General features: G+C 38.9%; 3 protein-coding genes across 5 annotated transcripts; all 3 read right to left on the bottom strand.

Annotated features, from left to right (window-relative positions):
* Nucleotides 1–513: 513 nt before the first annotated feature.
* On the bottom strand, nucleotides 514–2590 carry LOC131685864 (uncharacterized). 2 transcript variants are annotated; one of them, XM_058969876.1, is made up of 4 exons: nucleotides 2080–2590; nucleotides 1634–2014; nucleotides 1280–1465; nucleotides 514–1181 (listed from the first exon to the last, which is right to left on the bottom strand). In XM_058969876.1, exons 1-3 carry the CDS (start codon nucleotides 2462–2464, stop codon nucleotides 1386–1388), a joined length of 846 nt encoding a protein of 281 aa, XP_058825859.1. In that variant the 5' UTR covers nucleotides 2465–2590; the 3' UTR covers nucleotides 514–1181; nucleotides 1280–1385. The 2 variants fall into 2 exon arrangements, 1 of the variants encoding a protein (XP_058825859.1); XR_009304878.1 differs by lacking the exons at nucleotides 514–1181; nucleotides 1634–2014 and having other exon boundaries at nucleotides 1328–1465; nucleotides 2080–2215.
* Nucleotides 2591–12236: 9646 nt separating this feature from the next.
* On the bottom strand, nucleotides 12237–13625 carry LOC131685855 (uncharacterized). Its single transcript, XM_058969858.1, has 2 exons — nucleotides 13080–13625; nucleotides 12237–13018 (listed from the first exon to the last, which is right to left on the bottom strand). Exons 1-2 carry the CDS (start codon nucleotides 13570–13572, stop codon nucleotides 12357–12359), a joined length of 1155 nt encoding a protein of 384 aa, XP_058825841.1. The 5' UTR covers nucleotides 13573–13625; the 3' UTR covers nucleotides 12237–12356.
* A 369-nt stretch (nucleotides 13626–13994) lies between these two features.
* On the bottom strand, nucleotides 13995–14938 carry LOC131686187 (uncharacterized). 2 transcript variants are annotated; one of them, XM_058970416.1, is made up of 3 exons: nucleotides 14448–14938; nucleotides 14219–14389; nucleotides 13995–14129 (listed from the first exon to the last, which is right to left on the bottom strand). In XM_058970416.1, exons 1-3 carry the CDS (start codon nucleotides 14893–14895, stop codon nucleotides 14104–14106), a joined length of 645 nt encoding a protein of 214 aa, XP_058826399.1. In that variant the 5' UTR covers nucleotides 14896–14938; the 3' UTR covers nucleotides 13995–14103. The 2 variants fall into 2 exon arrangements, with proteins under 2 accessions (XP_058826399.1, XP_058826398.1); XM_058970415.1 differs by having other exon boundaries at nucleotides 13995–14389.
* Nucleotides 14939–26685: the final 11747 nt, after the last annotated feature.

The raw sequence follows: 26685 nt of genomic DNA, 5'->3' as shown, positions 1-26685 counted from the left end.
AACCAACCCACCATATAAAGCCATTTATTTCATGGTCGCTTTGTCTGCTTGTGGTAAATCCTAGACCAATACCTGTCCTTTAATCCAGTTCCGTTATGCTTATGACAGCGTCACTGAGTCGGTGGCCTTCTTTTAAGTAGGTGTCACATCAACATTTCCTATCCTATCCTAAGTACCGGTGAAGATGGTCGTGGTCGGTTGGTTTATTGGACTCGAAAGATATGATGCTCATTCTCGAACATTGATCTTACAAGTAACATGAGTTAGACTACCTAAAAATAACATGATAATCGTTAGTATGCAATCTACGAATAGCACCGTGCTTCGCAATGCAATGCAACGCAACAACTTCGATGAGAGCAGTATCCTTTAAAACTCCAACAATTATCTCTTATGGTCACATATATATGCCTTCCAGTGCATAAACTCGGAGTTCGCGCCTCGCAATTTTTTTTTTCGTTTTGTAATACTTATGCACATCGACACTTACTACCACTAAAATGAAAAAATCCGTTGACGTCAGAACAGTATCTCATTTATTCCTAACCGAGCTAAAAGTTATTTTGTTATTCACACCCATAAACCAATTTTCGAGGTAATCACTAAAAAATCCGGTTGAAACCACTAACATCAAGTAAATTGGTGATTACTCTCGTTCAACATATTCTATTTATATTCAGACTTTTTGGTTTTGTTATTTGCAGCAGTTCATCTAACTGTTCACTGTGTTAGTGAAATGGAATTCGACACTATCTAACACACTTTTAAGAATAACAGTTCACTTGCATGATTTCGCTGAAATGTATTGCCCAATAGGATAATATCACTTATAATTTTGTTTACTTGGTATGTAAGCCTTCACAGTATTTTATCAAATTGAATCTCTAATAAAACTATATTGTTTCACCACTCTAGGTCAATAAATTAATGCAATAGTTTTTTTTCATCACCAGCACACAAATATTTTACAAGGAGAAAATAGGAAACGTGATTAAATGCCTATATAATGCCAGTTCTCTTAGTTTCAGTCTACCAAAAACCAAACCGCAAAGTTAGCAAACAGATGCCTGAAACGTGATAAACGGGTTGACACTTTCCTCGAAAGGTTCGTCTCGGACAGCCCCAAACTGACAGCCACCGTACGTTGCTGCAACGACGAGGGCTGAATGGCAATGGAATATCTGCGAGATAAAAGAACCATTAATCCGCTTATCTGACCGCTTTCGCTTACGAGCAAATTCTGCATTAAATGGATTTCCATAAGACTGAGGAAACTCACCACGACCCGGGCGGAATGGAAATGGTTGGGCTGACATTTCTGTTGAAGATAATCCGATGGTACTTCTAACCGATGAAAAGTTTAAAGTAGGAGCTTTTTTACTGATTTAGTTTCTGGAAGACTGTGGAGGCTTGATCAGATTGAACCGGTCGGGTTGACAGGAGCAAGACGACGGGATGAAGTAATCTGAAAGAGAAAATGGTGCGTGATGACTGATGATTGCTAGTACAACTGTTATAAAATAAAGAATGACTATAGTAGTTTCCTTCTCGAAGCCTCCAACGTATTTCTGTGCTCAATCACAGCATATCTACAGTGTTCATTCACGTATACAATTTGTCTAGTACAACTTACCCATCAGATATGCCTTTCTCGGTTCGGTACGTATTTTCTTTCCATTAGGTTTTTTCCGGATAACTATATAGTTTAAATAATCGCCCAGAGCAAAATTTGGTGCAAGTAACAATGATTCATATACGAAGCAACCATTTCGCTCGGTGAATGATTGAATGTTCAGATCAAGGTTCTGTTCGATTCCGCGGTAGAAATTCACATTCCTGATTGCTTTTAGCCCGACCGTTAAGCCAATCGCAGACGCCTTCGGAAGGTATACGGCGATTCTGGTCTGTTCATGCAACTTGAACAAAGGTCGATAGTCAATGATTTTGTTCGAAGCCTTCGCACAATATCCACCGGGTGGATCGCGGCAAACACATTCCGTTGGAATTACAAAATCTAGCGAGCGAAATGATAGCTTGCATTCAATGAAGTTCTATACGATATAAACAGATTCTACACACCTATAAATTCCGCCTTCTTGGAAGGAGCCACCGTAACATTAGACGAACCGGTAAACTTGGCGAGCGTTACATACTTCAAAATATCTCTGACCTCAACAGTCAGCGCTGTACTTGTAATTTTGAAACAACCGTCCTCGACGAGAGTTGTATTGACACACAGATCACAGGCAAGGTTCTTTTTCCTGATATCCTTGTTCTTGTAGATTTTGATGCCGAACATCTCTTGATCGCCTTTCTTAGGATAGTAAATTTCGATTCCTTGTGATTCGACGACTTTGAAAAATGGACGATCAACCGTGTGCTTCTTTATTATGTCTTGGCAGATTCCGGCACTTGCCAGAGCCACGCATGCTGAAATCAGTAGCACTATCACTTGACGCCGCATTTTACTTAGAAACACCACTCGGATCGGGAGTATGAGCTAAACTGAACAGTACTGCTCAATGATTTTGGATTTTGTAGACCAGGAAAACATATCCGGTGAATACCACTTCCATTTATGATACTGCAACAGTGAGCTCATGCTGTGTGTCTATTTTTGTTTGAAATTCTCAGTCAAAGATTGATAGCTCCGATTAACCTCTTCATGCCCACGTTGTATATAAACAACAACGTTTTTAAACAGCTACAACTTTTGGTCCAGGAAAGTTTGGCTCATAAAAACCAGTAAGGTTAAAAACCGAGACTACTACCTTTCATATGAGCACTAATTATATTAGAACTGAAGTTAGTATATGTTAGTATTATACAGTTATTAGTATTATATGTAGAACTGAAGTTATCGTCGTTACTCTGAATAGATTACACTGGAGCAGTGCTGCCAGTGATAATTTCATAAGGTAAAGGTGAAAAATGATATTTTGAAATTTCTTGTTTCTCTTAAAATAATGATGAAAACTGATGAAACATATCAATTTAAAATGTATTCGACTACTTTTCCATGCAATGACACTATTGCAAATATTCTCTGCGGATTTTATTGACCATCGGAAAATAAAAATTAAGAAGCTTCTAGCACTCCCAGAGAAGTATCTTTCTTAACCAAACTAGGCTTTTCGTGTTCCTTGACCCCAACAGTGTTAAGAAAGAATATTTTTAGAATAGGGTTGCGCTATAGGAAAAAGCTGAGCATGAAAGGGTTAATTGTTGGTTTGCTGATGAGAGAATACCATGCAGACAAGTGTTATTGAATTTCGGAAACAACTTAATCATCTCCACAACGCAACATTGATTGTGATGCATATGTATTTATTAGAAATGGAACTTTTTATTTCGTTCATCAGGATGTTTGTTCAGATTATTATAAAAGTACTTCTCGATAATTCCAGTGCCGGCTACATTATTCCGACCACAGTTTGCTTCAACAATAGAGTCAAGGAGTCCATATGGATTTTCAATTTTCATAAACTGCGTAGGATCGTGAGAGGGGAGGGAGTCCTGGCTTTGTAATTGTCTACGTTTTTCCATAAAGAGAGAGGAAGGATGTATTTCTCGAATTTATTTGCCAATATTTTCTAAGCTTTTTGAATAAGTAGAACCTTGGATACAGTGAAATACACTGCAAAACAAAATAAAAAAAAACCTGTTTTAATCCACCTAGCGGTGCAATTGTGCCTTTCTCATTTCTCTAAACTATGGCACGGAAGCTTTTTATGTTCAACATAATTGTGGAAATGTCCATTACATTCTTAGTACACTTTGCACTTATACACAATGGCATGCCAGCCACGAACTTGATGAGCTACGTGTCGACGGTGGAACACTTGAAACAAAAAAATATCATACTCCATTAGCCTAATCAGCATTAGTTCAATGTTATCTGCTTGCTAACTCATTTTGTCATGCGGGGGTGGGTATGTGAGGAGGGCGAAAGTCCCATGAACGAACGACTCCCCAGCTTGAATTGGTATGCTTTGTGATATAGTGGTGGTTTAAAGATGATGGGGTTGAAAGGGAGGGGTGGTGGTCTGAGGGGTGATTTAAAGAGATTTTTAAAGAAGGGGAGTGAACAGTAGAGGGGGGGGGGTGTGTAACCCCTCTCCGTAAACCATCAACTATGCCACTATTAAAATCCAAAAACCTTATGCGAGTCGAAAAAAAAGATGGGTGGGTAATGTCTAGGACATAACCGGAGTGTCGTGACTACTTGTTTGACTTGTAATTCAAATCGAATGATACTCAATGAAATATGTGGGAATGTTTCAAGTTATTCTTTATAATAATTATGGTGGTTCTGAAAAGAACCTTTGTTGTTGGCGTCTGCGTTGATAGGGGATGCGCTGGATTCTAAGCTCGTTGAGACATTCATTCATGAAATTAACAATTTTCTTGCTTTGAAATATCAATGTTAAAATCTCTCGAAACAACCATCGGAATCTTTTCCGTACAGAAATGAACACGGTTAGCGAAAAACTAGGGGCAGGTAATGTCCGGGACATAACCGCGATGCTCATATTCTGCATGTATCTCTTTCAAATGGCTAAATTTTACGTATTAAGTTCGATTCACCGGGCTCAGCGAAATTTTCCTGGGGATCCCGTTCGTTAGTATATTCAGCAAAACAATTTTATTACCGAGTTCTCCGCGTTGAATACAGGTCAATAATTTCATATAATGATTTCAACATGCAGACAATGTACATGTATGACAGGTGGGAGTGTTCTGAAGTGGTTTTAGTGGAGGTAACAACATAAAATCATGTATTGGACATTTTACAATGATTCTCCTTAACCCTGCAAAACCAAGTGGTTGGCAGCAGAGGGTTAAGTTGTTTGGAAGGGATGACAGTTAATATATGATAACTAAAAACATGAAATTGTTCTATAAATTGCAAAGTTATTGCCGCGTTGACCTGAAAATTTGTCATTTCATTCATAAAGGAACAATCATTGAAATTATGTCAATTTATGCTTTTCAAGATTTGAAATAACTTCGAAGTGTGGTCACGACACCCCTGTTATGTCATATACATTACCAACCCATCTTTTTCCATTTTGCATTCGTCCTAATAAGGACGGTTTGTGGATAACTATGTTGACACAAGACGGGAATCTTTTGAAACAATTCAAACCTTGCCGACGATTGTTTTTACTGCGTACATCCATACGATCTTTCCCCTTTCGCAGCTCACACCGAATGAGCACACTTTTCATCAAACTGTTCCTATTTATTGACTTTACAATGCCGATGGAAGGCCGTCCTTTTGTTCGATAAATGAAAATATTTTCATTTATTATCATTCGTTTTGGTGTAGCTTTCGCTTAGTGGCAGAGTTGCCACATTCATTGATTTTCTTGGAAGGATTTGCAAAAACCTTCGGGTTTGTAGATTAGAAAAACATTTTCTTATGATTCACTGGTAAAAGTACAGAATTACTAAGCGCAACTTAATACTAGTTAATAAAAGAAACTTTCTAATTAAATTCTTTTTCCATTTTGCATTCGTCCTAATAAGGACGGTTTGTGGATAACTATGTTGATACAAGACGGGAATCTTTTAAAACAATTCAAACCTTGCCGACGATTGTTTTTACTGCTTACATCCATACGATCTTTCCCCTTTCGCAGCTCACACCGAATGAGTACGCTTTGCAGCGTTCGATGTTTTGGTGGCATTTTTAATTGATTGCTCGTCCGATGCAGCTTCTTATGACCACGCACGTCTCTTATGCGCTACGTCTTACACACGTCTGACTTTGAGAAAAGCTGCGACACCCCTATTTATAGGTTTTATCATTAATGTTGATTCTCATTTAAAGTAGTTTTTGAACTATTTAAACAAATTTTATATAGCAAACAACGTATCGGTAGCAAGCGTTGAACGTTTTACTTCCGATTTATGAAACAAGATTGGCAATCCGTCTAGTAGAAGAAAAGTTATTAAGGTTCAAAATGTACGTAACGCTTCCGCTAATATGCACTACTATCGCTTTCTCGCTCGTTCTCGTGGCGTGCATGAGCCTTTCCTTTCCGTCCGGCTTCTAATGGCATAACCATGATAATTGATAATGAATGTCCTACATATTCCAAAATTTAATACAACATTGGTACAAATATTTTCGACAAAATGCCGAAGAAATTGATTAAAGCCATTCAGTACAACAAAAGATATAAGCGTTCAAAATCTTACATCATTTTTCTTCCGAAATTTTTAAAAGGGGCCCCTATAGTGAAAGGTAAGTCGTTACTCACGACAAAAAGCGAAGCCGGGATTAGGTTGACGTTTTTCAGAGTGATTGCATAACCTTTCTATATGAGAAAGGCAAAAATGTGCCAAAATCCAAAAAAGTGAATCGTCGTCAAATTTTTTTTCGAGTTTGCATCAAATCTCGACGTTTCATGCACCTTGAACACAATTAGCATCAAAAATAAAAATTCTATTTTTAATTTTTCCTATAGTTTATATGAGAAATTTCTGTGTGGCCGCACTCTGAAACCCGTAATTCCGGAACCAGAATTCCGATCGATCCAAAATTCAATAGCAGCCGATGGGAAGGTTGCACCTTTCATTTGAGACTAAGTTTGGGCAAATCGGTCCAGCCATCTCTGAGAAAAATGAGTGACATTATTTGACACATACGCACATACATACACACACATACACACACATACATACATACACACACACATACAGACTTTTTCCGATCTCGACGAACTGAGTCGAATGGGATATGACACTCGGCCCTCCGGGCCGGGATTAGGTTGACGTTTTTCAGAGAGATTGCATAACCTTTCTATATGAGAAAGGCAAAAAGGTGCGAAATCGGCAGTCCCAAAAAGTCGATTTTTATAAAAAAAAATTTTTCGAGATAACATAAAATCTCGACGTTTCATGCATTTTAAAGATGTTTGGCATCAAAAATACGAATTCGATGACCGGACGGTTTAGTCTATATTTCCGGAACCATATAAGCGATCCGTACGAAATTTTATAGACATCTATGGGGATATTATAGCTATCATTTGGAACTAAGTTTGTGAAAATCGGCCCAACCATTTCCGGGAAACTGATGTGAGTTCGTAAATTTTGAAAGATGGCCGCTTTTCCCGGGCACTTCCGGAACCATCTATGGTGGTCAATGTAGTCAACGAAAGTTTGGTTGGCCGTCGGTGACCTAGAACAGCAAATTTAAGTTGTTTGAGAGACATTTTAGCGAAATTTTTACCTTTTTTACTTTCATCGGAGTATCGGTTTGAATCACAATTTGCTATGTGATCGCACGCCACAACCTGTAACTCCGGAACCGGAAGTCGGATCGGGATGAAATTAAATAGCCATTTACGGGGACGCAATACCTTTCATTTAAGGCCAAGTTTAGTTGAATCGGTCTAGCCATCTCTGAGAAACCGATGCGACTGTTATTCTGAATTTAGATACTTCCGCCGGGGCTTCCGGAACCGAGAATGGTGGCCAATGTGGCCAAATAGACTTTGAATGGATGTTAGTGACCTAATACTACAAATCGAAGCAGTTGTGGTCATATTTTGGGAAAATTTTCACCTTTATACATTCATTGCAGAATTTATTAAAATCGACATTTTCTGCGTGTTCGTACTTATCACCCTGTAATTCCGGAACCGGAAGTCGGATCCATTAGAAATTCAATATCAGCCTATGGGAACGTTGCACCTTTCATTTGAGACTAAGTTTGTCAAAATCGGTTCAGCCATCTCTGAGAAAAATGAGTGACATTTTTGGTCACATATACACACACATACATACATACACACATACATACACACACACAGACATTTGCCGAACTCGACGAACTGATTCGAATGGTATATGTCACTCGGCCCTCCGGGCCTCCGTTAAAAAGTCGGTTTTCAGAGCAATTGCAATACCTTTCTATTGAGAAAGGCAAAAATGTTGGGAGTAGAACGAAAAAAGGGAAGTTTGGGGTCCCAGTAAGCCCCTGGTGAAGAAATCTTTAAAAAAAAAAATGAAACGGGGCTTCACAATTTTAAGTTTGTTGGAAAAATACGAGAAATGAGAGTCCCGTTCAACTTTTTTTTTTCAAAAATCTTTTCACATTCATTTTGTTGGAAGCCTAAATCTCTGTCATCTTTTTATTTGTTCTGCTCCCAAGCCCAGTTAGTTGGAATTTTTTTTTTGAAATCATCATAAAATTTTTGATCTTCGATTTTTTTTCAAAGAAGCCTTTGGAACTAAAAAAATTAAATTTGTTTTTGGCTGTTTTCGTTTGTTTTGAAACTAGATGTTGATGTTTTATGCTATTTATGATTCGACAAAAAAATCGATTTTCAACATTTCATGGATTTCATTTTTTTTTTATTTTTTTCGAATATTATAAAATCAATATTCAAACGCCGCACCCCCTTAATGATGTCCGATTGAACTAAAAAAATACATAGATTCTTTTTTTCTATGTAATAAGTATTTGATGTAAGACTTTATGCGAAAATTTATGATGAACATTTCTATTGATATCTTCCCTCTTGAACACACCTAGTTTTCCATACGAACTTTGGTTTTAAACTGTGAAGCCCCGTTCCAATTTTTTTTAAATTCTTTTTTCACCAAGGGTTTTCTGGGACCCCAAACTTTGGCTCTTTTTTTCTTTCTACCCCCAAATTTTCTAATTTTTTTTTCGTAGTGTAATCCACAAAAATATTTTACTTCTCCTACGTTATGCGATGGTTCACAACTCCTAACCAAACTAAAAAAATACTCGGAATTTTATTCATTTTATCTACTCACTCCTCGTGAACAAATTCATGATTCCTAATATATTAGTCACGATCCAATATCCGTGCTCGTGAAATAGATCACAATATCATAATATATTCATGTGTTCGTGAGCTGGTTCATGATTCCTAGTATAATAGTCACGACCTTTTTTCTTATTTTCCTTCTTAAGGAGTTTCTCTAATAAATCTTTCATAGGCATACAAAACTCCATTGTAAAAAAGTAAAAGCATATTGACGGACTGAATTGCTCCGTAGGTAGGTCCGAATTACCCCTACATTGTAAAAGGATGGAAAAAAGTAGAGTTTTGCAAATCGTCGCCTTGCGCTGCCATAGAGTGTTTTAAGTGAACTTTTGTGGCACAAAATGTAGCTGAGGTTTCAAACCAACAATTAAGACCATCGACAAAAATCGTGGCATAGATCCTGAAATCATGAACACAAATCACACAGCTCGTGACAAAAATGTCTAAAATCATGACTAAGATCCTGAAATCAAGAACATTACTCACTCTGCTCAAAACTAAAATATTACGAAAACGTGAATAAAAATTACAAAAATCGTGAATATGATCCTGAAATCATGAATTTTAATCCCGCTAGTCTGACAGAAAAATGCGATAGTATACTCATGAATAACATAGCATAATAACGTAATGAGAAATCATAAGAATCGCGAATAAACTCTCGAAATCATGATCAACATTTGACTGTCGGTCGTGTAATCCCAAATCATGAACTAGAATCACAACAAAAAGTAAACATGTCCAGGTAATAATAACAGTACCCTAACCAAACATTTTAATGTAACGTCATGTATATATTCAGGGCGAACTAGTTTTTTTGAAAACACAAATAGTTTCATGAATTCGAGGTTTATTATTCATAATTTCAGGAACTTGGTCATGGTTCTCGTAAATCGTTCAATTCACGCAATCGTGACCATTTCTTCGGTTTGTTCTCCGTGAACGATTCCTTGGCTGGTTATGTTCAATATAATGGTGGAAATGTCCATTACATATTGAGTACGATTTGCACTTACATACAATGGATTGACAGCCACGAACTTGAGAAGCTATGCGTCGAAGCTGAAACACTTGAACCCAGCAGTGGATCCAGAAGGAGGGTTCGGGGGGTTTGAATTCCGCCACAAATTTTCAACTTGTTAACAAATTTTAAATTAGTTTCAATTTTAAAGTAGAACGACCACAACAAACGAACAAAACACACCAGGGCTTCTAAATTTCGAGAAACATCGTTGCTTAAGCTTCAAAACAAATGCTAAATATTTGGTGCAGATTGTTTGAATAGCAAAAAAATATTCTGAAAAATTAGAGCTGAATTAGGGTGTATTTTCCCATTGGATCAATGTCAAAAACATCAAGCAAAGTGAGCGGAGATCTAAAATTGACCATATGATATGAAATTTGGCATCTGAGCTTACTTTGCTATTTGTCACAATAGGAGGCCTTTGAGATTTCAAAAATGAGTGTTTTTTGCAGTGCCCTAATGCGGGTGCGAGGGTGGCCAAGGGGAGGGGGGGGGGTTAATTAAAGGTGGAAATGTTAAGGTAAATGGGGGGGGGGGGGGTCAATACTACACCCAACTGCATACTATACCTTCCATTTGAGACTTGTTTGGAGAAAATCGGTTCGGTCATCTCCGCGTAACCGATACGCAATTGTTGGTCACACACATACAAACAGAAATACACACATACGAATACACATGTTTTCCGAACTCAACGAAGTGAGTCGAATTGTAAAAGAGTATCGGTCAACAATTTCAAGCAATTTGTAACTCATTTTAATTATTTTTGCATCATTTATACACATATATTGATTACAGGTTTATATGAGAATTTCATATGGCATTCTAACTTTCATTTGAGACTAATTTTGTGAAAATCGAGTCAACATTTCTGAGAAGCAGATGTATTTTCAACTCAGGAACATAACCACTTTCCTGAAGCTTCCGGTTTCGCCGAAGTTGTCCAAAGTGGTCAACGTGGATTTGATTGGGCATCAGTGAGCTGAAACTATAAATCCAAACATTTTCGAACACATTTTTGAAATTTTGCATCTTTTAGATACCATGCTGATTCCGATTTATATGGAAATTTCATGCGTGACCCCGCTCTTCAACTTGTAACTCCGGAACCGGAAGTCGGAATTAAATAAAATTCAATGGCAGCCTATGGGAACATTGTACCTTTCATTTGAGATGAAGTTTGAAAAAATCGGTTTAGCCATATCTGAGTAACATATGCGTATTTTTTTGGTCACATACATACATACACACGCACACACACATACGCACACACGCACAGACATTTGCCTAACTCGACGAACTCAGTCGAATAATATATGAGACTCAGCCCTCCGGGCCTCGGTTAAAAAATTGGTTTTCAGAGTATTGCATAGCCTTTCTATAGGAAAAAGGCAAAAATAATAAAAAAGACGGTCTGAATTGCCCGTAGTGAGGTTCGAAATACCCCTGCATTATATAAGGATGGAAAAACGTAGTGTTTTGCAAATCGTCGCCTAGCGCTGCCATGGAGTGGTGCAAATGAACTGTAATGGCACCAAATTGTAACAGAAGTCTCAAACTAACAATTAGGACGTTTGACCGATAAATTATTTTACATCTATACACTTAAAAGAGCGATTTGCTTAGGCAGGTCGAAATATCCCCGAGTTCCCCTATACAATCTTCGGCAAACTTACTTAGAATTTTCTTGAATTAGGCTAGGGTGTGCAAAGTATCAATTATTTAGATATGTCAAATTCAGCTCCATAATGTTCTATAAAGTTATAAATCAATCAAATTGAAGCAACTTTTCTGAAGAAACTATATTGCTATCTTCAATGGTCCATGTGTTATGATTTTTGGAATATTTAAGGTGGGGTGACTCTTGATAAATTGGTTTTCTATTAATATCTTTTTATGTGTTAATTACTCGCAAATAATTTGTTCTAGAGGGTTTCAGAACTTTTGTAAATGCACATTTTTGCCGAATCAATAAAGTTTCTATCTATTTTGTTTACAAAGTTACAGGCGATTTTCAAAACAAAAATGGCTTTTTTTGAAGCTATATGCAATCTTCCAAGATTGCACATGGATTTTCAGTCTGCTAATTTCATTTGATATATCGGAACTTTTTTAGTTTGTAGGTTAAAAACTACACGAACATTATTTTTGTAGATAAATCATTTAATTTTTAAAAATAGTATATTTTTCAAAGAAAATCGCTCATAACTTTTCAAATATACGAGATAATTACTACGGCAAAAATATGTGCCATACAAATTACTAGAAGTGCTACAAGCAAAGTATGTATTAACAATTAATCAAACTATGAAATAACAAATGAAAAATAGTGATTTTAGGGGTTACGTTTTCATCGCTCACTCTCTTATGGTAAAATCAACTGAGAAATAGTCAATGTGTGTGATAACACCGAATGATTATTTTTATTGATTATTTTTATTGCACGTACAAATTAAAACGAATATAGTCAGCCAGTAAAAAAACTTAAGCAAAACGTTTGCGATAATCGGCCCGCCTTTCTAGTAGCCCTTACTGGCAACGTCATAATCGACGACCTGTTCAAGTTTATGCAATCTTGCATGATACAACACCTTCTGTTTATCCACGTAGTTGCTCATCTCGAAAATCACTCCCCGCCCGATAGCAGGACCAACCGGTATTACCCGGTGAATTCCATTACCCAACTCTTCCAATTCCGGACAAACCGCAAGCGCAGATCGAACAAAACTGGTCAGCTGCTCAATACCGTTCGCCTGAATGGGTGCTTGCTTTAGCAGTAAGTTGTTACTGCTGCGTCTAGCAGTACACCCGTCCTTCATTTGAATAATAATCCCTCTAAGAATTTGCAGCTCCTGCTGAAGATCCTGTGATGTTGGTATAGATTTTTTGGATCCTGTTTTCGCTGTACGACACAGATTAGTTGCTGGATCAAGATCACATTCAAAACGTTTTTCTTCTGACGAGGACAGATCATTCTGATGGGATTTCTCTATTTCGTCGAAATCGAAAGGATCTTCCGTTGTTACACCATCCTTGGGAGGCTGAACAGATGGTACGGACGGACGGGATTGGAACGGATTATTGTCGAAGCTTGGCCGATCAGAAGGTTTTTCAGCTATCCGTACATCGATGTCTGGAGTTTCAGTCGCAACATCGCAATTGCACTTTTTGATGATGGAATCTAAAAGAGGTTGAACATGAGATTGCATATACTAAAAAAAACTAATACTACATTTATGTACCTGTTACCCATATTTGTTGCAGCTGATGACGAATAGCGTTAGATTCGTTCCCCGAATACACGTAATAGCTCAGTAAATCCCCCTTCCTGATCACAACATCCTCATCTTCAATGATGAACTTTTTGTACGTCACATCAGTCGTATTGCGACAAACATCACACTGAGTTTCGTTTTCTCTGGGATCTTGATTGATGTACAATTCAATGCTGAAAAATGTTTGGCTTGGTACCATCTGGATCATGGAACACTCCAACCCTTTCGGTTCACGGATTTCGAAGTTAAGGTGATGAGGCCAATGGTGCCTACCATGGTGTCCGTGATGATGATTGTGCCACGACCATCCATGGTGATACCCGTCTGGATGGTGATGATGATGATGATGATGATGATCAGGACGATGATGATGATGTTGATGAGAGTGATGGTCATGTTGGCAGGTAACCAAATTTTTGAAAACAAAGCATCCCAGTAATCCAAGTAAATAAAACTTCATCCTGAACGGCACACAACTGATCACTACTGAATTCAATTGACGAATGATGGCGAATCATTCTACTAAATCAATTGTGACCATACGCCGAATGAGTTCCTTGTGTTATCAGTGTTGCTTTGGCGCGTGAAAATGATGGTGTACACGAATAAAATCGGCATTCAAATAATATTAAACGTAATTAGGAACTATTTCTAGCAGATGAGAAATCAAAATGAAATCATTTTTTTCCTAAAGATCAAGAGTTTTATCTCCCTAAGAATCGATCTATAATGCAAAATTTCTTATGACAGTTAGTTGGAAGAATTTCGGTATATTGAATAATCAACAGATTACATTTTTCTGTGCACAACATTCATCGAAAGTGTTTCAGTGGTTTCAATAAATAATGTTTTGTTTTATTGTCGAAAACATCAGTATATTATTCTATGTTGTGAAGAACTGTAGCATACAAGCTTCATATAAAAGTGTCCTCTGAAGATTTGATTCCTGCTCTAAAAATCTGAGCAAAATCGTAGTTTCCTATGCACGCAATTAGATGTTTCGAATGGATTTCCCCTCTGAAAACGCAGTGTACAAACAAAAACAAATTCCTACTATCATTTCTTGAAATTCCAAAATGATTTAGTGGTATGATTTATTGCATTACTTTCTTCATTTGGGGTTTTCCGAGACGATTCCACAGGCACTTTCGAAATCGATCGTTTACGTAGGCGTTCAGGTGGTCTGATCAAATCATTGAGACTAACATTTGATTCAATAATTTCAGTAGTTGTTTCGCAGTTACATGCCTTTTTCTGAGAAGTCCTAATCATTGAACCTGAAATTGAAAGTATTATTACTAAAGAATTCAATCGTAGACCGAAATTATTACTTACTTGTAACTTGTAGCCTTCTCATAGATTGGCGAGAAAATTTGACACTGTTACCAATCAAAATCACATAGTTAAGCTGGTCTCCCGTTTTAACTACAACATTTTCATCTTCAATGACAAACTTCCCGAACGTGACGGTAGTAGTATTACGACACACGTCGCACTGGGTTCCATTTATCCGTGGGTCCTTGTTAATGTACAATTCTACCCCCAGGAACGAGGTTGTTTGACTTTTTCGAACCATCGATAACTTCAATCCCTTAGGTTCGTAAACTTCGACATTCAGTGTCGGTACATGAGACCGCCAGTGATGCCTGTCGAGTGGCCTTTGGTAACCATGTGGATGCCAACCCTTGTGGAGGACGCCTTTGTGTTTCCAGTTAGTTCGATAACCAGCGAGCGATCCGGTAAATATAACTAACCCAAAAAGTGCTAGGAACTGAATTTTCATATTCTACTAATAAATAAAATAAAAACTGCAATGCTATACCGGCTGCTGCAACCGTTAAACAACACTACGGTCGCCCTGCTGAATTTTTCTTTTTATACAACACGCAGAGTTGAGTCTGTTATCAAACGGTTGTTCCGTAAACACCGACCCATTTTATTAAAATTTAATTGAAATGCACCGATGGCATTATTACAACAACAGTCGGGATTTTAATGGAAGTTGGTTATGTCTTGAATGAGCCGAGTCTTAACCAACCGTTGCGCGATCAAGCTTGCTAAATCAGGATATGTTTAGTATGGAATGACAATGTTAAGAAAATGCAATCAAAATCTCAGTTATGTGAATGATTCAGAATGGCTTTGTGCACTGTATGTGTGGTTGTGTGGTACAAAATCACGGCCATTGACGCCGTTGACTCGTTGTCGGTAATTGCACAAAAAGGAATGTATGTACATTTTTAATTACAAGCATCAGCAAAGTTATAGGGGAACTAGGGGTTATACTGACAGTTGGCATTTTAAATCACTGTATAAGATTTTTGGAATTATTCAACGTAACAGATCGACAGTTTGAATAAGCAACAATGCATAAAAGCACCCCCAATTCGACCTACAAACATGGGGTATGCGGCCCAACACAAAAACTCTGGGCGATACTCGTTCACCACTGCTATAATCATGTGTTCTTCAAGAAACTATATAGTCCTTAGATAGCACGAGGGCATTCATTGGAGCGGGTACAAAAAGTACAATGTACGGAACAGAGTTACAAATAATCGAAGTTTATTGAATGAAAATTCATCATATTAGTCAAATCAAAGAAATAGGTGGTTCAAGCAGGCTGGTTAAGCGGGGACATGCCTTGATGATGGTGGGCACCATGGTTTCGTCAGTAAACGGTCTACAATCTCAAACCTTATGGCCTTTATATCCACCATTATCGACAAACTTGTCGAGAAGCTTAAACGCATTGGGTTTCCCGATTGGTTAACAGATTGAATTGTTTCGTATCACACAGGACGAAGGGGTTTTGTCTGTCATCTTGGACCATTGATCTTCATTTTGTTTATAAATGATCTTTTGAAATTTTTGAAATCTCCGAAATCTATGTCTACTGATGATTTGAAATTGTACTATAAAATGTCGTCAGCCAACGTACACCGCAACTTCGTCGTCAAAGATTTGAGAATTTATTTGAACAACAAGATAACTTTCTCCGAACATGCAGCGACTACTAACGCCAAAGCTCTCTGCATATTAGGATTTTTAAAGAGTAGCACTCAGTCGTTCGAGAACGTGTACAGTCTGAAAACGCTTAATTGTTCGTTTGTACACAGCATCTATGGAGTATCACTCAAAAAATGCTACGTCATTTATGGATCGTCCCTATGTCATTCCTGTTTGGGATACTTATCACGGTGTCCACATTAACAGCATTGAGAAGGTGCAGAAATACTTCAGCAGGTATGCTCTTCGACTTTTACCTTGGACCGAGCCAGTTCGTTTACCACCGTATGTGCAACGTTGCACATTGATCTACTGGCAGGAGGATGAAACATCAGCGAATGCTTATTTTCGACATACTGGGAGCAGTCAACTATTGGGACAACTTAATTCTAATGCACCTAGAAGACAAACACGCCAAGTGGACTTCTTCCGTTTACCGTATGCAAGTCGGGCAAAACAACCCGTTGAATGTATGTTGTCGTGTGTTTAATCTAGAGATGTGCGCCGCCTCGCCACGCCGCCGTCGCCGATGATTTTTACACGCCGTCGATTTCAGAAAAAAGCGGTCGCCGATTGGATTTTTTTGTGCTGCGCTACCGTTCAAATTTAAACCGGAACCGGTTCCATAAATGTATATTAAGTGAATGAATGTTGGTATACTTTTTGTAAAATGATAATCTCATTGGATATAACACGTTTGTGTGATTCTTTCCATTCCCAATCTTCAGACAGGATATTGTAGTCCACATGGAAACAGGAAAGTACTTTTTCTGACTTCCTACTCGCAAAGTCATCCGGAACACAGCAATCAACAATCAGTCTGTGGAAACCATAATACTTCCCACTGATGAATTCTCAGTAGTTAACGACATAAGTAACTCAGTACAAGAAAATATTTGGCTAATGCGGAGTTAGATAGAATAATGAACGAATGATAATGTCACTTTTTCATGGTTAGAAACAGTTACAACTTAATGAACCGACATATAAGCCAGCACAATTGTTTCTACAAAATCTGTGTAAATATGACAAAAATGAATATACGTTACAAATTACAAACGCACGCGTTAATTATCATTCTACCCAAATTCGCACGCATGTAAGGCCCGCATAGAGATTGTTGAACGTGTTGTTTTTTACACACGTCGAAAACTTTATTTGGATGTCATTTCTCAGGCTTGTACTTGACAAAAAAAAACTATTTAATTGTTCTATGCTAAGTCAACTCGTAATGCGATGTTGAAACCAGGCCTCGGAAGTTTACTCACGTCACGCCATGCCTTCGATACAGTATTCCAAGCCGTACGACTTTTAACTATTAACCGTGTTCTGGCGGTTCAGAGGGTAAGGCGTTGGTCTTATAAGCCACCCGTCGTATGTTCGAGCTCTCGCCAGGAAGAATTATGAAAAGTCTGCCGAAGCGAAACTTGAAACGGAAAACCAGTGCTAGGCATACTCATATCGGCATGATTGGAAGATTTTCTGTAAGTTTACAACTTATTCGGCTTTCAATTTGCATATCTTTCGTTTTTCTTTTCCTGTAATTAGCCGAAAAAGCCTACAAAATCGATACAGTAGAACTTTGCAGCAATCCAAACATACGAGTAACATATTGGCCTATTGTTCGAAAGCGATTCGATGTATCAGAAGCCGCGCCGTTTTGTAATGTTGTCATCCTATGAATCTTTTTTTAACGAGATGCGTGGGCAAAATATTTAGTGCAGTCTATTAAACGATCAGAGTAGCCCAGAAAACTTCCCGTTAATTTCTATTGCAATATTTCAGCAAAAATTAAGGTGAAGATATGTAGAAGCCACGTTGCTAGGCACCGACTCGCTTGTTTACATTGAGCAAAACTGAAATCTGAAGTGAAAATTCAAACGTACAAATAAGAGTTTCCGAACATTTTCCTTTAGTCATCTGCACATTGGCAGAAAATTTGAAGTTTTGTTAGTAAACGATTAAAGTTTCACGAGTGTTTTTGCAGTGGTGTTTGAATAAAGTGCATTAGAAAAAGCACAATAAAAACGAGAAGAAGAAAAATAAGAGTGTTTCGAAAAGAAACCCCAAGTGAAGAGGGGTGATATTTTCGCACAAAATAGGAGCTACAGATGGAATTCCGTCAAAAACTCGGATTGATTGTATAGGAAAATGTTCTAGCTTCCTTAAGTAGCAGTTTCGTGGCACACCAGCAAGGTTAGCGTGTTGAAAAACGTTTTTTATATTTGCTCATGTCAAACACAAGGTTAGGCAGGGGAGAGGGGTGTGTGCGGCGTAGCAACTATGTTGTGGCTCGCATGTATAATGCCCTTAAATCCAAATCTTTTATTAATTCGTTTCGTTGGCATACTTTCTATTGACCGCGGAGACTTTCTTTCGCGGTGGGGATGCAGTTGTCTGGTCGCCTACTGCATCTTTGGAATTATTTGCTTCTCTTATGTCGCACGTCGAGATCTTCATAATTAAAGCTGTAATAGAGCCTACGGTCGGATGTTGTTTCTTGCTCCTTGCACTTACGCATGAGCAACGTAAACTCGTCGTCATTGTTATTAACGTCTAACAGTGATAGTGCTGACAGTAGATTTTGGGGTGCTGGATGCTGTTTTGCAGTTGTCATTATGGCCTGAACAACTGTCACAAATTTGGCAACCGTTTGTACTTCGGATATTTGTATGGAAAACTGTTTGGATTGGTTTATTGTGGATGAGTCGGCAATTTGCTGAGATGCATTCTTCTCTGTATCTGTATCTTTGTATTGAGCAAGGATTGTTCATGGTGTTGCGTCTGATTTTATTACATGCACGTAGGAATTAGTATGTTACGAGCGCATAGCGTGGTTTATTTAATAGTTCCGCGATTTTGAGTTTTATAGTCAAGTAGGATCTTTCGATCCACATTCTCAGCATAAAAATGATTTCTCCAAGTATCAGGTGTAACAGATTCTACTTCTACGTAATGCGACATGCATTTTACAATTAGCTTAGAAGGGGTATACTTTCATGTCTCCTTACCTCTATATTGTCATTTTTCATATGCGCGGGAATCTTAATCCCTATGCTGTCACTTTCAACCACTTTTTTATGTTATTCAGAAAAACGAATATATCTGCCTGGTCTAACATGTTGAATGAGATCAGTGTTGCATTGCGCAGGTGATGATCCTGAAGATAGGCGGTTGCAAAAATATCAGAAATTTAGAATTTCACATTTAGAAAATATTCCGCTTCACGAAAACTTAGTCGTATAAAACTATATTCAAAGTTAACGATCGCTGCGTAGACTCGGATCAAAGATCCTACATCAACTTATCATTATGGCAAGAATAAATACGTTTCCTTTGTTCTGGAGATACTATATGAAGAGGCTGGTAGTTGTCGTTTACTTCACGATGTTTGGAGCAATTGCATAACCTTTCTATATGAGAAAGGTAAAACACAGTTTTGAGGAAACGACGTTTAAAATTTTCGGTAAAAAAAGAAACGTACTGCAGTTACAATTGAATTATACAAGATGACGACACGATTGAACTCATGATGAATGAAGTTCATGTTTGACAATTCTCGGTGGTTTGTTTACTTTGTCAGTTGCGTGAGTGCGAGTGCAACGGGTGCTCATGTGTTACATTCGAACTCACGTAACTTCCATGTAAACAAACCACCGATAATTGTCAAAAGAAGCTCATCAGAAGTTCAAGGTCGGCTCATTTTAAGAGGTTATGTCGTTTGGTGTAAAACCTAATTCCACGAACAGGTTTTTGAATCTTTGAAAAAATATTTACTATCGATTAAAACAAAAACAACAAAATTGATTTTTTGAAATGTTTCGAGGGAGCGCCCCCGCTTGATTAGCTTAATTAGTATTAGTTCAATGATGTTTTCTTGCTAACTAATTTGGGCATACGAAGATGAATGTATGAAGAGAATGAAAAATATTATACCCTTCACATCATGAGACTAGGATTGTGATAATCGAGTCAGCAATATATGAGAAAAAGGTGTGAATCTTATTTCGGAATTTGGCCATTTCCTCCGATTTTCCGGAATCTTCAATGGTTCTCAATGTAGTCAAAGAGGCTTTGATTTGTAATTAATGATCTGGACCAAAAATCTCAAGTAGTTCAGAACTCATTTCAATTAGTTTTGCATTATTTAAAAATGATGATTCAAGGCGGTATAAATGAGAATTTCACATGTGACCGCATACTTCAGCCCGTAACACAGGAACCAGAACTCCGAATTGAATAGTATTCAATAGGGATGCTGTAGTTTTCATTTGAGTCTAAATTTGAGAAAATCGAATCAACATTTCTACGAATCAGATGTGAATTCAATTCAGGAACATAGCCACTTTCCCGAAGCTTCCGATGCCGCCGAACGTGTCCAAAGTGGCCAATGTGGGTTTGATTGGGCATCAGTGCGCTGAAACTAGGGATCATCCATAAATGACGTAACATTTTTTGAATGATTTTTAACACCCCCCTCCCCCATCGTACCATTTCGTCACAAACCTCTAAATACCCCCTGGTAATTACGTAGCTTGACGGTAACACTGCCCCCCCCCCCTTTTGTCACCGTATTTATTTTTTTAAATTCTTTTCTATTCCCCTTTAAAAAAGCTACGTAGCATGACATGACCCCTACCCCCCTGTCGTCACACATCATCACAAAACTCCTCCCTCCCCCAAATAATGCTACGTCATTTATGGATGATCCCCTATAAATCCAAGCAATTTAGAACACATTTTATGAAGTTTTGCATCTTTTAGATAACATGCTGATGCCGATTTATATGGGAATTTCTTGCGTGACCACACTCTTCGACCCGTAACTCCGGAACCGGAAGCCTAATCCTTTTTCGCATGCAGTTTACTGGGAAGTTCCAAGAACCAAGTCGACCACAGAGCAAATCTCTTTGGGGTTGTTGATATATCGGCTCGTCGAAAAGTGTCTTTTATTTTCTTGGGAGTGACGAATATTTCCTTAGTGTCTATATTTTCTATGTCGTTATTGTCTTTATCCCTAACCTTGTCACTTCCCCAAACCTTCCCATGAGGAAAATGATGGAAAGACAAATCACGGCATGGCACAAATCTCAACACGGGGAACGTGCCATTTGAGCTTTTCGCTACTGATTCCTATTTTACAGTTTGCTTAGGGACCGTTCATAAACCACGTAGACCGAAATTTGAGAATTTTTGACCCCCCCTCCCCCCTCGTAGACAAACGTAGACTTTTGCAAGACCCCCCCCGTCCCCCTTATGAGTCTACGTGGTTTATGAACGGCCCCTTACGATATCTCACACGTTGGGGTTCCACTTGAAACAGCTGCTCACTCTTAGTGTTTTTTCCTGCGGCCTCCGGCTTTCGATTTCCCCCCTATCAAAATCTTTGTAGTTGTCAACAAACGTTTTGCGAAGACTTTTATTAGCTTGGTGACAACTTGGCCCGCGAGTAACTCGAATTTTCGCGATGCGCAAGAAAAATTTTGCTCCGTTGCTCCTCTTGCTTCGATACCATTTTCACAATTGAAGAGCAACTGTCATAATCAAGCTGTAAGCATAATGCTACACACATCTTAAAAATGAAGGGTGTACCTACAGGTTTCTTGGAGGCACGATGCAAAAATGCGTCAATTTGAAATTGATCAATTTTTGATAGTATCACCATTTTAGAGTGCGTCATTCAATCGCTAATTTTATGACGTACGACTTCTGCATCTTGATATCCCAATATCGTCCCTCTTAAGATCACATACATTATGATACAGTCAAAGCCGTGGCGTGCGGCTGGCCCTCGCCAAGGGGAGGCACTTAAATCTTGATCTGCTTTATAAAATAAGTGATGTTAAATCATAAAAAAGTCATTCCCAGGTACACACAAAATTATAGTTTGAAAGTCGAACTGAAAAAGAAATCCAAAGCAGACAGCAAAAAGGTGCATTACTAAGACTCTACCATAGGCGCCAGAAGACTACGCTACGGTCCTGTTAGACCAGAATAAACAACGAACAAGACAAAGACTTCAAATTTCAACAAAAATATTGAAAATTATTGCAAACTTTTTCCGCTCGTTTTCTCTGTTTCATAGGAACAAGGGGAACTGAAATGGTCATGAGCAGTAAAGCGGGCCGCCTTTATAAAGCTGTAGCAAAGATCGTAGAGTAAGCTAGATCAATTATCATCGAGAAGATAAAGCCATGCCGTACAATGAAAATTGAAGTCTCCTCGATGCATGCCGGGAAGAGTTCCGCAATATCACAAAGTTACCGGGTCCCAACCTAGGGTCAACCAATCCAACACTAAGTTGAATCTCTGGTTGAAATTTCACATGAAATTTTTGGTGTTCCTGGATGCGTTGGAATCACTTTGTTTCTTCTGATTTGTCTAAGACCAGCGTACTGTTTGCTTCGGATTTGTGGCAGAGCTTTTTCTTGCTGGTATATTTAGCGACCTTTCCAGAGAGAGAAAACATTTATTCTTATCAAGACCCATTTGCTTGTAATTAGTGTACTACTGCATGCATGGCGCGCGGCACAAGCAACCGACCTTGCAGACGATCCTTGTCAAGGAAGACGCAAAGCAGTCTCGCAAAAGGTCACTCGGTACTAGTTTGAAGGGACGCCCCATTTTATCCCGCCCAAAGCATTTGGCACTCAAAATCTTGGCTCACTGTAGCAAGGGATCATGGAAACAGACAATCCCGTCCTTCAGTAGATCCACGCATGCCAAATTCGAATCGATAGTTCTTCGTGAAAGTCTTGTTGTTTGCTTTAGACAAAATATCACAATTCTGAACTTGTCTAGGTGAACTTTGGAGATATATAGCACAGATGACTATTTCTGCGCCTTGCGGAATATTAGACTACTTCGCTGACTATCTCTAATCCGAAAGAAGATCGGATACGGACGCACCCAGTTCAATATGTTTGATTTTAAATAGAATCTCGGAATCTTTGGCGACGAATCTTGTTCGACATACATTTTGGGATCATTTGGGTTAATTCAGAAGAGTTTCTTTATGCACGGATCTAGAGCCGGACGCAAAATGAAAACCGAAGAATAGGAAGGAAGAGACAGAAATCATGGAGAATATAATTTGAAAGACAAATCTGACTTTTATAGTAAAGGAATAAAGTGGTCATCTCTCTTCACACGATATATGGCAGGGTGCAACTTAGGTTATTAGAAACTGGAACGAAGAATATGTGAAAAACTCAATCAGCATTAGATCATAAAAGCATCTTTGTTTCATTTGCTTGTGCAAAAAGATGGGTGGGTGCTATCTGGAAAATAACCGGAATGCCATGACTGCTCTTGGACTGGTAATTCAAATCTAATGATATGCACCGTAATCAACAATCCACCAAACAATTCAAAGTTCCTAGAATTGTTTACCCAGTAGACTTGATATATAGTAGAATGCCAATATTTATGGTCATCCTGAAATATCAAATCGGACACAGCATAGCATAGCATAGCATAGCATGAACACCTGCACAAATCGTAGGATGGAGTTGCAAATTGAGCATATCCATTGTCATATCAGACTTCGCCACAATCTACAATGACGTAGACCCGCTCAACTCCACACACCTGGCCACGTCCTTACAAGCGTTTTTATTTCATAATAGTCCTATCACCTACTTAAGGAAAACGCTCGGAACCGAAACAGTTTTCATAGATGATGGAGATTTCAAAAAGGCGAAAAAATGTGATCTGGAGATTATATAAATATGTTACCAATACTTACTATTCTCATGCTGGTTTGGGTGGCATTTCACGTGTATTCTTCATTCAACAATTTCTTCTACCAAACAAATAACATCTACTATAAAAGTGACAATGTTCCATGTATTTCATTAGTTTGCGCTGTTGTCCGAATCGGTAGACTCCCAAGCTGTGTAGATTTCTTCTATTTTTCGAGTCACTCTGTCTTTTTTAAGGCTAACTGTTCCCATTCCATGCGGCTCAGATCATCATACCGATCCATGTTCTGGCTGATGAGATCTAAACACCGGTATGCCGCTAATATTTGCCATTTTTTTTCCATATTTTCCATCCTGAAATATTGTGTGGCGTGTAATTTCCGCATAAGATAGTGTAGTAGCAACCTAACTGTTAAGCTGCATGAACACTGTTTGGCGTCGACATAACTGAGTCGACACTCACAGCGACTTCCGACGAGAAAGAAGCAAACCGCCATTATTCGCGGCTTTTGGATTCTTAACGCTGAAGAGGTAAGACGTGCAATCGGAGTCGCTGCTGATCGTCGCACTGGTTGATTTCCTTATGGCGTAGAAAACCACATTGGCAATCCTGCCAGTCTTTCAACATTATTTCTATATCAAAATACCTGGCTTAGATTATAAAAGCAAAAGAAATCAACCAGAAGCTCAAATTGAACCCCCAATTCCCTGAATTTGAGGCAATAAATTAGTAAGTTAAAATCGGTTAGTGGCTTGGTAAAGAAATACGTTGGTGTTCTAATTCAGGTAAGCAATTACACAGCCAAAGTTATTCACGTCAAAGTGGAAAACGGAAAATGTACTTGTATTCAGTGGCACAGTAAGAACATAGTGTTCCGGCGGAACGGGACGTCCGCAAAACAAAATGGCTGTTTAATATGAGTGGCACAGTAAGACCACAATGCCTAGTGAAATGGAACGATCAAAAAAATAAATAAAAGTACTCTTTGTATGTAACCAAAGTGGTGTAAGACCACAGTGCTCCGGCGGAACGGGACGTCCGCAAAACAAAATGGTTTTTAACCCAAGTGGCACAGTAAGACCACAGCGCTCAACAAAACGAGTCGTCCATAAAATGTACTTGTATGTAATCACAGTGGCACAGTAAGACCACAGTGTTCCGGCGGAACGTGACGTCCGCCAAACAAAATGGCCATTCAATCCAAGTGGCACAGTAAGACCACAATGCCCAGCAAAACGAGTCATGCAAAAATGTAGAGTGGCACAGTAAGACCACACTGCACTAGTGGAACGGGACATCCGCGAAATTTACTTAAAATACTTTGACAGTTTTCAATGGAATTGAATGGAATCGAACAGAACGTATTTCTTTGACCCCTGCAAAAATATTTTTTTTTTTTAGTTGACAGATCTTTTATGTTAATAATGGTAGTTTATAAATACCACCCGATTGAATTGCGAATATTGTTTTACATGTTCCGAATATATCCCATATTTCAGATTGCGACTAAGTTAAAAAATGGCAAATAACGGAAAATACGTTCGAGCACCTGCGTGTGAGGACAGTAATGAAGAATGTACTCAGGAAGTTACGAGTGACCAGCTCCCTGACGATGTTTCTGAAGCGGAAAACAGTTTTTCGTGCAATGAGGTTGGCGACAGTAGCCACCAACGGGAGCAGGATGAGTCCACCAGCGGTGTCAACTCGGTTAATGAACTACTGAGTTCTTGCCAAGCGACCAGTAGCAATAGCAGCGAAGCCCCCGTCGACACTGTAAGCAGCCCTAAACCGATCAGCACCGATGACCGTCTTCAGAGAATGGAAAATGTACTGGCTGATATTACGAAAGCAATGAATTTCTTTCAAACCTCAACCTCGACCTCGACCAAGGACATCGATCAGAGTTGGGGCGCTACAACCGCCTTCACCCACACCTCCGACGCCGTCGCGCCAAGCATCCGCTGGGATAATATTAAACCTTTCCCAAATGGTGTGGCAGCTAACAAAATGTGGGAGGCGTGGAACCGTTATATTGAGAATTTCGAGATTGCTGCTACTCTCAATAACGCTAACGACCCAGTCCGAAGGTCACAACTCCTATTCTTATCGGTTGGCGAAGAATTACAAGAGATCATCAGAGCAGCGAACTTAAAACCAAGTCTAACCGATGCAAATTGTTACAATACCTTCGTAAACAACATCAAGAACTATCTTCAGTCGATGACTGATTCAGCAGCCGAGCACGAAGCATTCTCAAACATGAGGCAGGAAAAGTCTGAGTCGGCAATTGCTTTTCATGCTCGTCTAATGGGCAAAGTCCGCTTGTGCGAGTATAGCCCAGCAGATCAAGAAAGATTCGTTCGAGCACAGCTCTTGAAAGGCCTGAGGAACAAGGAGTTAGTGAAAGCCGCTCGTACATACGGGTACGTAACGAAATACATCGTACAGGCTGCGACTCGTGACGAAGCATACCAAGCCGAAGTAGCGATCACGGATTCGACAGAAGTGTGTACAGTATACCGTGGCCGCCAACAATCGCAAGATCAACGCGACAATAAGAAACGGACATGGACCAATAATCGGTATAATCGAAAACCAGCTAAGCGACCCTACGATGATGAACAAAACTATCGACGTGACCTGAAGGATCGTGGTCGTCGAAACCGCTGCGCAAGATGCAATCGATTCCCCCACGTGAACTATCCTTGCCCGGCGTTGAAACGAAAGTGTAACTCGTGTCAAGAGTTTGGACACTACGCAGTCGCGTGTCGTAAAACAATTATACGGCAACTTGGAACGACGAAGGATGAGCCTTCTAAGAGAGAAAATGAATTAGACGATAATCAGGTATAACAAGATT

Source organism: Topomyia yanbarensis, chromosome 2 (assembly GCF_030247195.1).
Source record: "Topomyia yanbarensis strain Yona2022 chromosome 2, ASM3024719v1, whole genome shotgun sequence".
NCBI lineage: Eukaryota > Metazoa > Arthropoda > Insecta > Diptera > Culicidae > Topomyia > Topomyia yanbarensis.
This window is presented reverse-complemented; position numbering and strand designations above follow the sequence as displayed.